The 16119-nt window shown below is 40.9% G+C and overlaps 1 protein-coding gene across 1 annotated transcript in view; it reads right to left on the bottom strand.

The window, feature by feature from the left end:
- The window catches only part of LOC108272372 (unc-80 homolog, NALCN channel complex subunit), an 85833-nt gene extending 75340 nt beyond the window's left edge, over positions 1-10493 (bottom strand). The window contains exons 1-7 of the mRNA XM_053684187.1: positions 10320-10493; positions 9085-9133; positions 6788-6944; positions 6314-6606; positions 5929-6052; positions 4396-4460; positions 3974-4104 (exon numbers count right to left, since the gene is read on the bottom strand). Coding sequence (XP_053540162.1) covers positions 3974-4104; positions 4396-4460; positions 5929-6052; positions 6314-6606; positions 6788-6944; positions 9085-9133; positions 10320-10411 — 911 coding nt within the window. The 5' untranslated portion in view covers positions 10412-10493. The remainder of the gene's footprint in view (positions 1-3973; positions 4105-4395; positions 4461-5928; positions 6053-6313; positions 6607-6787; positions 6945-9084; positions 9134-10319) is intronic.
- Between the last annotated feature and the right edge of the window lie 5626 nt (positions 10494-16119).

The raw sequence follows: 16119 nt of genomic DNA, 5'->3' as shown, positions 1-16119 counted from the left end.
GTGTGGCTTTCTGGAAGGGTGGCTAAGAAAAAGATCCTTCTCTCCAAAAAGAATATGGCAGCAAGACTTAGGTTTGCAAAATTGCATTTGAACAAAACACAAATGTTCTGGAACAAGATCCTTTAGATTGAAAAAAATCCAATCCAAACACAGTGTATCACCACACATGGGTGGATGGGTGATGATTTGGGCTGGTTCTGCAGTGACAGGGACTGGGAAAGTTGCAGTCATTGAGAAAACGATGAACTCCACTTTGTACCAGAATATTCTTGAGACAAATGAGAGAACATATTCCACCAGCTTAAACTGGGCCGAAATTGGCTCATTCAGAACAACGATCCAAGTGTACTAGCAAACTGACATCAAATGGCTAAAGAAGAAAAAAATCAAGGTGTTGGAATGGCCAAGTCAAAGTCCCCACACCGCAACCCCACTGAGAAAAATCAATCAACAGAAAGAATGCTGTAAAATGAAAAATTGGGCCAGAGTTTCATAGAAACAATGTGAGACTGATAAACTCCCCATCCTTTACCCAATCTGGGTTCTAAATGTTGATTTAATTTTTCTTAGTAATTTGATTTAGTAATTACATATTGAAATGTTTTTGTCACCTGAGGTTATTTGTTTGTTTGTTTATAGAAGTTGGTGAGGACCACACGGTTGTTATTTAGGCCTTGGTAAAGAAAAGCATAGAATTGAAAGAGGGTGTACTTTCTTTTTCCCATTACTATTGTCATGTCATGGCAAACTCACGACTCCATTTCCTAGAATGCACCGCAAACTATAAACATGGCCTATGACTACAACTCCCAAAACTACACAGAGTCACGTCACCTGTTCCTGAGGACTAATCAGAGACACCTGTTCCCAATTACACTCACAATCATACCACATATAAAAGAGACTCTCATACACAATGTCTTTGAGGAAAAAATGTCTGAGCTTAAGCACGAAGTGTCGGTGGAAGTGTCGGTGGAAGTGTCGGTGGAAGTGTCGGTGGAAGTGTCGGTGGAAGTGTCGGTGGAAGTGTCGGTGGAAGTGTCGGTGGAAGTGTCGGTGGAAGTGTCGGTGGAAGTGTCGGTGGAAGCAAGAGAAGATGGCAGGTGGAGGCTGGGTTTTGGTGTTGTTGCTAGCTCAGTTTAGCTCGTTTTACTTTAACTTTCTCTGACTGACAACGTGGCGAAAATAGTGAAGGAGAGGGGGAAGACTGAGGATTGTGAAATTAAGGAGTTAAGAGGGCCTACGTTTAGAGCCAGTGCTTTTTTGCCCTTGATACCATGGGAAAATCCAAACAAGCCAAGACTTCCGAAAAAACTGTGGACCTCCACAAGTCCAATTCCTCCTTAGGAGCAATTTCTAAACAACTATGCCACATGGATCTGTACAAACAACTGTATGCAAATATAAAAATATTGAGACCACACAAACACTGCACTGTGCAGAAAGGAGGCACAAATGAACTCACGGGGATGAATGAATTCTGGTCCAAAAGGTTCAACTGAACCCAAGACAACAAGAAAAGAACTGGTGAAGGAGTCAGAGGCATTAAATACAGTGGTGGTTGAAAATTTGCAAACCCTTTAGAATTGTCTATATATCTGCATAAATATGACCTAAAACATCATCAGATTTTCACACAAGTCCTAAAAGCTGTCTTTGCTCTTCCATCATCTGAACAATCTCAAAAAAGTTGTGATCATCCTCCTCAGTCTGTAACAAGGTTGCTGGGTTCACGGGGGATGCCTTCTCAATCATGATATTGGGCAGCTCCTGAATTGCTGTCCATTGTACCCGTCGTATAGCAGTAACTTGTGTCGATCAATTCATAGTGATCATCATATGTACAGCAGGTGGGCACTTCACTGTGAGCCACTCTGACTCCACATCCAGACACGTGGCTTGAATTGCTCTTAGGCACGGACCCCATCCTTGTGACACTTGATCCAAATTTGCTGAATAATATGAGACTGGTCTGTTTATCTGTCCATGTTCTTGGGTGAAGAAAGCCATCATCTACCCATCAAACTCATGAACATGTACAGTGGTGCTCGAAGGTTTGTGAACCCTTTAGAATTTTCTATATCTGCATAAATATGACCTAAAACAATGTGATTTTCACACCAACCCTAAAAGTAGACAAAGAGAACCCAGTTAAACAAATGAGACAAAAATATTATACTTATTAGAATATCATACATTTATTTATAGAGGAAAATGATCCTTTATTACATATCAGTGAGTGGCAAAAGTATGTGAACCTTTGAAGGTGAAATTAGTCAGGCGCTTTCAATAAATGGGATGACAATCAGCTGTAAATGAGCACCCTGTTTTATTTAAATAACAGGGATCTATCAAAGTCATATCTTCCCACACGTTTGTGGAAGTGTATCATGATACGAACAAAGGAGATTTCTGAGGACCTCACAAAAAGAGTAGTTGATGGTCATCAGGCTAGAAAAGGTTACAAAACCATTTCTAAAGCGTTTGGACTCCACCAATGCAAAGTCAAACAGAGTGTGTACAAACGGAGGAAATTCAAGACCACTATTACCCTCCCCAGGAGTGGTCAACCAACAAAGATCACTCCAAGAGCAAGATGTGTAATAATCACTGAGATCACAAAGAAACTGAGGATAACTTCTAAGCAACTAAAGACCTCTCGGACATTGGCTAATCTTAATGTTCATGAGTCCACCATCAGGAGAACAGTGAACAACACTGGGATTGCAGGGAGGGTTGCAGGGAGAAAGCCATTGTCCTACAAAAATAACATTGCTGCCCTTCTGCAGTTTGCTAAAAATCACGTGGATAAGCCAGAAGGCTATTGGAAATATGTTTTGTGAATGGATAGAACTTTTTGGTTTAAATGAGAAGATTTATATTTGGAGAAAGGAAAACACTGCATTCCAACATAAGAACCTTATTCCATCTGTGAAACATGGTGGTGGAAGTATCTTGGTTTGGTCCTGTTTTGCTGCACCTGGACTTGCCATCATTGATGGAACAATGAATTTGAATGATACCAGTGAATTCTAAAAGAAAATGTCAGGACAAGTGTCCGTGAACTGAATCTCAAGAGAAAGTGGGTCATGCAGCAAGACAACGACTCTAAGCACACAAGTCGTTCTACTAAAGAACGGTTAAAGAAGAATAAAGTGAATGTTTTGGAACGGCCAAGTCGAAGTCCTGACCTTAATCCAATAGAAATGCTGTGGAAGAACCTGAAGCAAGCAGTTCATGTGAGGAAACCCACCAACATTCCAGAGTTAAAACTGTACTGTACAGAGGAATGTAACTACAGTTATTGCTGTACAAGGGGGTTACACCAGATACTGAAAGCAAAGGTTTGTATACTTTTGCCACATGAAATATTGGATCATTTTCCTCAATAAATAAATAACCAAGTACAATATTTTTGTCTCACTTGTTTAATTGGGTTTTCTTTATCTACATTTAGGACGTTTGTGAACATCTGATGACGTTTTAGGTCATATTTATGCATAAATGTAGAAAACTCTAAAGGGTTCAAAAACTTTCAAGCACCACTGTACTAAATATATACATCCACCATTAAGAGAGTCATACTTCACTATGTCCTGAAAGGCTGTTCTACAAGGAAGAAGCCCTTACTCCAAGACTGGCATAAAAAAGTCAGACTGAAGTTGGCAGGTGATCACCAGGATGAAGCCTTCTGGAGGACAAACAGTTTGGCCATAATGATCAAACAAAAGCTGAAATAAAGCTGATTCTTAGCTATTATTTTGAAATTCCCTCTTATGGAAATAAAGTGGAAAGTAAATAAAGCCTAATTGACACAGGAAATGGATGATAACATGAAATGAGTGAAACATTGTGTTTAAATGTCTTTAGCCTGGCCTAAGTGTATGCAAATTTTAAACTGTACATATTTTAATTTCTAGCTCAATCTGTGTGTGTTATATGTGTGTTTCTCTATGCATGTAAGAATGCTCACTTCTTTTGAGTGAGGCCTCGATCACATGGCTGTTGCGAGGTGCCTCCTCTCTCCACTGAGTTTCCACGGCGACAGCTCTGAGCCTTCACTGAAGTGGAGGAGGAGTCAGACTGAACAGATTCACACACCACCTGGAGAGGAGAGGAAATCAGATTACATGACCCAGGCAGTGAGAAATCACATTATAGCAGGAAAAAAGCTCTCGGGGGAGTGTGAGGCCTAAGGGACTACGCAGATGCTCAATAAACAAAACCATCAGATCAATCGCTCAGTTTCCTGACTTTGTCTACTACCTGTTTAGTTTAATGAATATGTACTTGAACCTATTTGAGGTCTGTGATGTAGGTATGAAAAGTAGCTGGTTCCTATTCTGCTGGTTCCCCCAAACCAGGATTTTTATCAAGAAATGTTCAAGTACTCACTGTGGGGCAAGGGTTGCTGGGAGCACAGAGGCTACACTGGTTATTTACCAGAGAGTTCCTCTTTGCTGTGGAGAACATTTTAAAAAGAGAATTGTACCAGTCAATATTTTTTATACAACATTTTTATAAAAGTGTTATGCTTAAAACTTCCTTTCAATAGTGAACTATGAAAAATGGGAGGGTTCAAACAAATATTCTAAGCGCCTTGTTCTAAGTTGTTTATCACATCTAGATGTAAATATCAGGAAATGCAAGCAATCATTTCATACTCATATTCTTTTGATCTCAAACCCAAATGTAAACCCAAAAGTTTGGCCTTGCCATTCCAATACTATTGGAGGGCACTCTATATTAGGGATGTCACGATACCAAAAATCTAGCAGTTGGTACCGATAGCACCAAAAGTGCACAATACTTGATACCAAAGTCGATACCACGGTGTGGTTTAAAAATAACATAAAAAAAATAAAATTAAAAAAACTCTCCTGGAGGACATCCTCCTCTGGCTGATACTGGCAAAGAGAGAGGGGGGAGAGGGGGGGGGGTATTTTAGTTATCAAACACTGTCTGACAATGAGTCTCCAGAGGTGCACTCTTAAACGCACGCACACACGCGCACACACACACACACACACCTTATACTCTGAATGCAAGCATTAGTTTAACTTCACTGATATGGTGGCAGGCCAGAAAGATTTATTAAAAGCATGAACATGTGAATAATTATTAGTGACATGAGGCTACATGTATCTGACAGGACCCGGGCTGAATGGCGATGCATGGTGGAACATTCGGAGGTAGTTTATAACACTGCAATGTGTTAGCGTCGTTAACAAATAACTGGCTATCGCTAACATTACACGGAGCGTAACGTTAGCTGGTTTCCATGGCAACAGTGCCAGCTGCCTGAAACAAACATAATATAGGGACCGTCTTTCAGGTGCTTCGCCAAAGTCCAGGTGTTTCCTCGCTTTGCTTGAAATGAACGACAGCATCGGCTACACACCGGAAACCGATACTAGCTTTGCTCTCGAGTCGGGGCGGAGCTAAACTTGTTAAGCTAAGCTAATCCTCTGTAGTTTTCCTCGTGTGCTTGTAGGCGTTCCTCTTCTTCTTCTTCTTCTTCTTCTTTTTCACCACTTGTGGACCGATGAAAACACTTGCGTGTATTTGCTGCCCCCTTCAGTTCCGGAAGAATCGCAACCCGGTACTCTCGTCACAAACGGTGCTAACGCTACTGCAGAAAAACAAGTACCGTCACGTTTTAAGAATGTTGGTACCGACTTGGTACCGAAGTATCGGTTCTCGTGACATCCCTACTCTATATACAATTTTAAGTAGTAGTTTAAGTAGTATAAATCCACATGTTTAATTTGGGAGTTTTAATTGATTGGAACAAGGTTAATTTAAATAAGCCCTGTGAAAATAAACAAACTTTAATCAGATTTTTGATTTTAGCAAAAGGAAGAGAAGTTGCTTTGGTATAATTTTTTACCTTTGGTATAACATTATTTAGTTATACCCAAATCTTACCAGTAACAATATTGCGCATAGACTTGATGAGAGCAGAGAAGGCAGGCACATCAGGCTGACGATGCTCCCACATTGGCTGCCAAATGACAAGACCACTAGCCAATCGAAATGTAAGATCAGACTCCTGTCCAATACAAAGTGTTAGGTTTAAATGTGTTGTGTATTAGCCTGCATATAGCCTACATACATCATACACCACCACTGCTTAGTACTGTTTGGTGATGTTCTTGCTTAAGGACACCTGATTCAACTCACAAAATTGTGCTGGACTGTCAAAACTGGAGTTTAGCACTCCAGACTGTTACTCCAAACAGTTTTCTAAATTAAGGCATACTGTAGGAAAATATAATAAATGACAGAAAATATGCACAGGAACAGAACAGACCTTAATGCGGTTGACAAGTGGAGCAAAGAGGAAAACGAACAGCTCTACAGTGGCCATATTCTTGTGGTAAAGTTTGGCTCGAGCGTACTCGTTCTCTTCTGGAGTACTGCCATTGTGTTCCAGATGGCTTTGGTTACTCAAAGGCTGGAAGAAGGCACTGCTGCTGCCACTGCTACCTCCACCAGACCATAAATGTCCCTGGTCCTGGTGGCACTCCTGAGCTGCTTCCAGCAGCATCCAGTGAAGAGTGTGGAGTAGCTTGGTCTCGGCTACACCCAGTTTATCCTGGTGCCCTGGTAGAGACAGTGCTAAAGCATTATGTACTCCTTTTAAAATGACTGTCATGGAAATGCCGGAAAAAATCTAGAGACTACAATTCCCATCAGCCACTGCACCACACCACATGAACAGTTTGACCTGTATCAGGCTGTGTGTGTGTGTCATAGTAAGCAGCTTTAGGCTTTGGTTTCTTACCTAGCTTGTTGCGGTTGGAGAGGAGGATGGCAGTGCAGTGGAGGACATGAGGCAGTGCAGCCTGCACTAGCTCCCAGCGCATGATGCTCTGGATGGCCTCGGTAAGAGCTGGAGAAAGCCCATGGAGCTTATTCTCCACCAGCACCCGCTCAAAAGACTACAAGAGAAACACAGGTATTATGGGCATATCAAGCAGCTGGGGAACTGTCTTACTTAAACGTCATGTCTGTTTCACTGTACAGCTCGGCTCAACCACACTCAAGCCAACCAGGACGGCCAGGAACCTTGGGGTGATTCTCGATGACAGCTTGACCTTTACAGACCACATCTCAACAACTGCACGGTCCTGTAGGTTCATCCTGTACAACATCAAGAAAATCAGACCCTACCTCACCAAACAAGCTACACAGATACGAGTCCAGGTTCTTGTTATTTCAAAACTGGACTACTGCAACTCACTACTCTCGGGCCTCCTGGCCAGCTCCATCAAACCCCTTCAGATGATTCAGAATGCAGCAGCACAACTCATCTTCAACCAGCCCAAGAGAACCCATATCACACCCCTCTTCATCTCCCTCCACTGGCTTCCTGTAGCCGCCCTCATCAAATTCAACGCCTTGATGCTCACCTACAAGACCTTGTCAGGAACAGCTCCCTCCTACCTCAACTCTCTCCTGAAGGCCTACGTCCCCTCACACAATCTGCGATCATTCAATGACCGACTCTTAGTAGTACCTACTCACCGTGGCTCGAGGTCCCTTTCCAGAACCTTCAAACTAACCGTCCCTCAGTGGTGGAATGAACTTCCAACCTCAATCCGGACTGCAGAATCTCTCACCGTCTTCAAAAAACAGCTAAAGACCCACCTCTTCCGTCAACACCTAACCAACCCATAATAAATAAATAAATAAATTTATTCTGGCACTTATGCCTCTACTCTGCGCACTTTGCTTCTTCTGGAATTCAATTAACGGATCTTGTACGGTAGCACTACTTGTATTGTTCTCTGCTTGATATATCGCTTTGCTTGTATTTTTCTCATTTGTAAGTCGCTTTGGATAAAAGCCTCCGCTAAATGAATAAATGTAAGTGTAACTGTAAATGTCCGTTACTACTTAGCAACGAATCTCCAAGTGACACATGTCATATCTTTTGATTCTATGGCAATAAATGTTTAACATGGGCAGCCTGTCAAGTGTGTTGTTTGTTGAGCTGGACAGGGTCATTTCACTGGGGTTAAAATTATTGTTCTGTTTCATGCATTTCTGACCTCAAAGGCATGATTTTAAATGTTTAACTCCCATTGAAAGGTTGATTATAAAGATTGGCATCTAGGACAAATTTGAAGTTAACACAACACAAGTCTGTACAGCATGTACAGTCTCGCTTTCCTCTTTGGCTCTGACAAAGTGCCTGTAACTGAGACAGAGGGAATCATGAATAGCTCCAAATAACAATTTATTTTGCCATAAAACCTGCAGGCCTCTGTTAGAAAGAGAAAAGAAGATATATTTCACCTTCTAGCATGATAATGACCCAAAGCACAAATCCAAGTCAGCAGGGATGGAACAGCTTCAGATGAAGCAGATCAATATTTTGGAATGGGCCTGTAAGCGACTATATCTAAGTCCTATAACAAACCTGTGGAATGACTTTAAGAGGACTGTGCACTGGAGATGTCCTTGCAATTTGATAGACCTGGAGCCTTTTTGCAAGGAAGAGTGGAATAAAACTGCCAAATGAAGATGAGCTACGGTTGTAGACTTTAACAAAACAAAACAAACAAACGAAAAAACCTGACTGCTGTATTACAAGCAAAAGGTGCTTTAACAAATCATTAGTTATGGGGTGTGAACACTTATGCAACTAGGTTGTTGTAAGTTTTTTTCTTTTTCTTTTCTCTAAGATGTTTCTATTTGTTTTTCACTTTAATTTTTTTTGTTTCTATTTTACATTAAAGGTGGAAAAAAGAAAAACTTGCAATTTTAACAGGGGTATGTATAGGCTTCCTGTATCCACTGTATATGGTGTGCTCAGCAGACTCGATCCGTTTCTACATACATCCTGTACAGTATATAAAGAGCCCTTTGCATTCTCTGCCAACTGACACCGTGTTTCATATTTCCTATTCATTTTATGGGTCTTTTAAAAACAAGCAATGTCAAATATCAAAAGCTGCTCATATAATAAGGCACCGGGACCAGTCACATGACAGTGGCAGAAGCCTCAGGTGTAATAAGCGATTAAGGAGGATGGGTGAGGGGAGCCAACATCACAGAGGAACACTGAGTACTCACCACGCAAGATGCTTCATACTGCTTCCCTAACTTCGGTCGCAAGAACGCACTGAAAAGAATGCAAATAAAGAAATAGGTAAAAACAACACATCAGCCCGAAGCCAATGAGTAGCCTACAATAAGGGCTAATACACGGCTAGGTGTGCGGTACACGATTTTAATACATGAGGTGGAGGAAAAGAACCACCCGACACAAAGTACCTCCGTGCTTATACCATGGTCACTTGTCAGGATTGACTGTAAGGATAAAAATAACGTTAATTTGCATTGGTTATTTTATATACGGGCCGTTAGAGCGAGAATTCTGCCTGGTCCAAATCATACACAGACATAAAGTAGTGCCATAAGATTACATTTATTTTTGATTAATTATAATAAATATAAGTATAATAGAGGGTCCACGGTGGCTTAGTGGTTAGCACGTTCGCCTGACGCCTCCAGGGGATCGATTCCCACCGTGGCCCTGTGTGTGTGGAGTTTGCATGTTCTCCCCGTGCTGCGGGGGTTTCCTCCGGGTACTCCGGTTTCCTCCCCCAGTCCAAAGACATGCATGGTAGGCTGATTGGCGTGTCCAAAGTGTCCGTAGTGTATGAATGGGTGTGTGAGTGTGTATGTGATCGTGCCCTGCGATGGATTGGCACCCTGTCCAGGGTGTACCCCGCCTTGTGCCCCATGCTCCCTGGGATAGGCTCCAGGTTCCCCCGTGACCCTGAAAAGGATAAAGCGGTGTAGAAGATGGATGGATGGATGGATGAGTATAATATTGTGCGTGTGTGAATCACCTTCGTCTGCGCAAACTGCGTCTACTAACAATGAAGCTGTGAGTTTAAATGTATGTTATTATGGTTACAGCTGTTTATAGGCAGCGCATTCATTTAGAACAGCGATTTAAACTCACTGTGCTCACTGTACGGATTGAACGCACACCTTCCAGCCAATCAGAATCGAGTATTCAGACAGACCATGGTATAGATAGCTATATAATGTATAGATAAATACACAGCCCGGTTATATCACACGGGCTGGATTCTGAATAGGTGCTGTGCAGTGGACCAGCAGTAAAGCGCACGGAAGATGAATACTGAGACCAGGCGGAATGACGGGGGCGAGGGGGAGCGCGGAGGGGGGAGGATGGGTGATCGCGCATCTGCCTCAATAAGCGACCAGAGATATCATTATATTTCGATTTTTCTCTACAAACATGTGATTCCTTATCACGGCTAAAAATCACCAACCTGGTCTGTCTCCACAGGAAGGTCTGGATCGGAAATGGTATTCCTGCGCAACTCTCCTGGTCGCCGTCATCCAAGCTCTTCCTCTTCACCATGTTCACCCAGACTGACGGACACAAACTGTCAGCTGAAATATATCCTGCACATGAACATTAAGATGATACTGCCTAGATTACATGGGGAAATGGCCGGATGTAAAGATTTCTAACGGGTTCTGAACACCGTCGTCTTCTCAAGGCAGTGATGATCCAGTTATCCAGTCGGTGACCGACCTATCGCTTAAAGACGCAGTATAGGACATCAACGGAAACCAGCTGCCCACATCCGGGCTAAACAAACATGACTGTAAGCAAGCCAAACAGACCACATCTGGGTTCTTTTATCCTATACTGTCAAAATATTAAAGTCAATTACAAGAGTACCAGTAAGAATTTCAGGCACCATAATGCACTCTCACAAAAAAGGGTCCCTTTTCTTGTCACTGGGTTGATACCCTTAAAGGTACACCTTTTATAGCCTACCTTTAGTTTACTCACCGTAAGCACCTTTTAATAGATTGAAAACGTACACTATATTAACACTCTTTTTTCCCCCTTACGGGTGTGCTCGATTATAATAAAACTATATATATATATATATATATATATATATATATATATATATATATATATATATATATATATATATATATATATATATATATAAGATTCTTCTAATTAGTGTTTTCATTGTAGTCTCATTACACTATATTGAGCACAAACTGTGCTACAATGATTGTAAGCAGCATGTATACAGTTTGTATTTTTGAAACAAAAAAAAATCAAGTTTAAACTTGGTTAGTAAAAACAATATTAATTACACTGTGATAGGGCTATAAAACACATACGAAATATATTTTCACACGATTTTGAGTACTGGATTATGTAGACTAGGACATGTTGTGAAAACCACGCTGTTCATTCATTCAAACAATACATTGATTTCAATTTTGTGTGAAACTTTTATTTTGGAATGGACTGTCAAAGGCCATGAATCTTTATATATTTCAAACATGGAGTGAAATCTATAACCCACGTCCAGAACTTAAACCACTGATATTATCATGCAAAAAATATCACCCTCTCCAGAGGGTATGTTTAAGGATAGTTATTCTTTCCAAAAATAATAATATTCAGCAAGTAATATGGTTAATTTAGCATTGCATTGTCCATGTCAGCTGCCAAAATACACTGAATGGGGTACACTAATAACTGTAAATTATATCCAAGCAACCACCTCCTCACTTCCCTCCAGAATTTCTTAATCCTCGGGCACGTCCAGAACGTGTATGCCGAAGTCCGCATTATACTTTGGGCACTGTAATGTGCATCCTGTATAGTATTTTAAAATGGGTTTCTCGATCTGTATTACAGCTAAGAGATTCCCAACACTCATCATCTATATCTTTTCATTGAAATTAATTGATCAGGGATAGGGCAGAAAGGATGTGTTTTAGGACTGAGTATTCTTTAAAACTAAAGGTCTCGTATTTAGATACCGGAAGACATGAGAATGCTGTGAATTATACACCGATCAGTCATAACATTAAAACCACTGTGAATAACCAAGTGAATAACACTGATTATCTTGTTAAAAATTGTACCTGTTAAGGGGTGGGATGTATTAGGCAGCAAGTGAACAGTGAATTCTCGAAGTTGATGTGTTGGAAGCAGGAACAGTGGGCAAGCGTAAGGATCTGAGACACTTTGACAAGGGCCAAATTGTGATGGCTAGACGACTGGGTCAGAGCATCTTCAAAATGGCAGGTCTTGTGGGGTGTTCCCGGTACGCATTGGTTGGTACCTACAGTACCAAAAGTGTACTTAATTAAATAATTAATAATCCAAACAAGAATACATTGATTATCTATTGAGTACATATTGATTAATATGTGGATTACATATGAATAAATGTGGATGAAATGATAACATGAGGAATTCAATGAAAAATTCTTATATAAGTGAGTAACAACTGAGATTGCCAAGCTACATGGTGAGGCTGAGAATGTAATCTACTTGCATGTGAGAGACAGCAAGCTCTATAATTCAAAGATATAATCGTGACTTGAGGTTGTTGGTGTAATAGTGTGATACGCCCGAACTGTGGCTGTCCAGAAATACAGGACCTCATTATGTCAACAGCAACTGTGAAAAATAGCAACAGAAGAATGATTGGCATGACTATTTGAACAATCATGGAAAACCATGGTCCACCCCAAGATGACAGCCATTGTGACAGCATAGTGTCCAATCACCCTGACTCAAAGATCGCACCTGATGATGAATGTCAGTAACTAGAGAAGAAACGTTCGTAGATGTGTCAGGGATGAATGTACAGCACTCCTTCCCAATGATAGCATAAATACCTCCCTTTTCAGCCAGTAATATGTCTAGGGCCAGTCAATTTTTAGGAGTCATTTTACACACAGCTGTTAATTCTGAAGATAATTGGGCAAGGGCTTTTGCAGTGTCAATACCAATGTGCTCCTTGGTACGAACAACTCTCTGAATCTCCTCGAGAGCTACTGTTACACCACAGTGTGGAACTAAAGCCGCAAAGAAACTTGGCACTACATAACCCCAGTAACAGGATCCCACTCAATTACTCAAGCACATGATAAGCATGTCTGCCACAGACGAATAAAGTACCATTGTATGCCGGTTGATCCCTCCCCCACACCTCAACACGAAAGTGCCGGTGTGTGCCTGTAGTGATTTCGACAGGTGGAGAGCCATAACACAAACAATGAGAACAATAACTACGGTCTTCTTGTGGACCATTACCTTTGTTTACGAAACAGAGTAAGATTTGGGCATATAGGCTAGTGGAATGAGATCCCTACTCGCAGTCACTTTGGTTTGAGATGGAATGGGATCTTATTGTACAAGGAGATATGATGACTCTTAATTAAACAATTTATCTTACCATTTATAGTTTCTCATTTTAGTTTCTTATAGTTTCACCACTCTCCATGACGTCAGCGTACACCCTCACATCTTCTCTTTCTGTATCTTTAAACTCAGAGAATACACATTTAATGACACAAAATATTCATCAGTCAAAAACAATCAAATAAACACAACAATTATAAGGCTATGTGGTATAATGGATTAACATAACATCTAAGACTACATGAATACTATGGATTAAATGTTGTGATAGTGTTACTCAGTCTCTAAAAATACTGTGAAGCTTCTTTCTTCTGGCCTGTTTACTACTTTACATTGTGTAGAACAAGCACGGGAAAGGGAGAGGTCACCAGTACTTCACCTAATCGACTTGCAGTCTTGTTGCTCCTTTTTTTCCAGCAGGTTCATCTGCCAACTTCAAGTGGGGTATGAATCCACTGTGGTTTTCCTTTCACCATCACATCTGCATCAGTGACAATGATTACCTGATAATGTCCCTCAAACTTCATCTAACGGTGTTTGGAAGTGTTGTGGTTTGGAGACAAGGACCCACTGTTTAGAGATGTGACCCAATTTCCCACATTAGATGTTAACACCTAACATCTTTATTTTTCTTACAGGTGTTTTCTTGGGTGTCAGATGTTTCCTTAGCTGCATCAATTTCTCTCACCTTTGGCTTTGATGGCTCAATGTCTCATTCAAGGCGGACCAGGCCACCAACCAGATCACTATGTTCTCACTCTGTATTGAGGATTTGTGAGCTTGTAGGCATTTGTCAGATCAGTTTGTGCCCCATTCAAAAGAGCTAGTTGAAATGCTCCATGATTGCTGTTATTCCTATTGTCATTTCTGATGTCGCCAATGCCTGAATGGTTGCACAAGACTTCTCTAAAGCATGCTTCATATAATGTGAATGGTTCGTGTGCACCCTGGACACCGCTGATCATTTTCCCCCAGCAGACACGTGCGTGTGCTTGATTGTGAATCCATTCCTCTATTGCAACCCATGCAGCATCAATATTTTGTTTGTCTGCTCCGATAGCTTCATCCAAAGCTCTGAGTGTTGCTTGTTCTTGTGGAGTCAGTAGAACATAAAATAAATCACTCCATCATATGGCTGTAGATCGTAAATACAGATGAATGCGATGAAGTTCATGCCATGTTTTCATCCCTTCTTCTCTGGCATGTTTCAGTTCAGTTCTCTGATGTTGGTGCACTATCACTCCACCTCTGATTGTTGTTTTCATAGACCTCAATTGGGTCACTTCTTCCTCTGATTTCCACTCTCATCCATTGTTGGTACAGGACAATTTGCCATTCCGGGCAGCAGGTGGCAGCCTTGTTACATTTGTCCTTTTTCTCCAAGATTATTGCAGTTCACCAGTTTCATATCTTGAGGGTGACTTTGGTCTGAACTCATCTCAGAGTAAGGAGGGGCACTGGGTGTTGTATAAGGAGGAGCACTCAGGAGAGCAAAGAAGCTCTCCAACACAACAATAGTATTTTTCAACATTTTCTTTGTTTCTTTTTGCAGCGGGGTACTGAAAATTATATAAAATTAGGGTTAGGGTTGTTATATTATATATATATATATATATATATATATATATATATATATATATATATATATATATATATATATATATATATATATATATATATATATATATATATATATATATATAAGTGGACACAGTCGCACATTTCTCTCTCGTTAGGCACGAATCCCAAATGTTCCCAGATCGCTGATGTAACATTCAGTTTCCCAACAAGCAGCAGAACCCGAAGTGAAACAGCATAATTTGCCTGACTAGATTTTGATGTGCTCAAACAAACCCACGCCACACTAACAGAAAACACCGTATAAAGTGTTTGATTATGATTACGTAATTTGTGTATTAATATAAAATCTCCCGCTATGTGGTAGGCTATAAATACAAATGAATATAGCAACTGTTATTATAATTATTATACTTGTACACAAAACATTGTACTTTGTACTTGTCATAGTGCCCACTCAAGCAGAAACATCAATGTGGCGTGTGATGTGACACTACCATAGGTGGAACTCCACTACTGCGGTTGCAAACTACCACCACGGTAGTGCAATTGTCATGGCCACCATCACAGCCCTACTCAAAGCAGAGAAAACACTTTCATAAACTTTTAATCTTCTGTTCATTTCAGACTGGATCTCTTTGTACCTGCGAATATGCGACAAAACCACCAAGGCTCTCTTGAGCTGTTTCTGCTTATTACTAGTGGCTTTTGTTTTCTCATATGCATTCTTAATTTCCTCCATGTTCCACAATGAGTTATGAGCGATGTGCATTTCTGAGATAACTTCTCTTCAACTCGGTTGCACTCTCGATATTGTCACAGAGTTCCCTTGCCATATCAGCCTCACTGATCATGCTGTTAAGCTTAACATCAGGATTTTCTTCTGCCATGACTCTTAGTGACTTGGTCAATTCACAATGCTTCCCAATTCACACTTTATTCATCTTCACTCACACACAGTTAAACATAGAACAAAAGGGAACGTAGACTTGAGAAGTGGACAAAGATGTGTCGACACACTTTCAGAACTTTTGCAGATTTCAACAAGGCCTACTCAAGGCTTCCTTCAGAGCAGTATTCCACTACTCATTTGCGTATATAATGCAATATTTGTCGTCTGCAGTGTCACCATCGCAGCTCTCTCCACATCACAACAGTTTTGTGCTGTCACAAGCCTGCTTCACATCCCTCATTTCCAACACATCCCGGGAGAAGTATTACACTGGTGCTGAAACCCAGGAAGTGAGGAAGATTCGTTGTCATGGAGCCCTCTCCACTCACTGAGATCATCAAGT

The sequence above is a fragment of the Ictalurus punctatus genome, chromosome 12 (assembly GCF_001660625.3).
Source record: "Ictalurus punctatus breed USDA103 chromosome 12, Coco_2.0, whole genome shotgun sequence".
NCBI classification, from domain to species: Eukaryota; Metazoa; Chordata; class Actinopteri; order Siluriformes; family Ictaluridae; genus Ictalurus; species Ictalurus punctatus.
The sequence above is the reverse complement of the archived record's forward strand: the minus strand, read 5'-3'. Positions and strand labels throughout refer to the sequence as shown.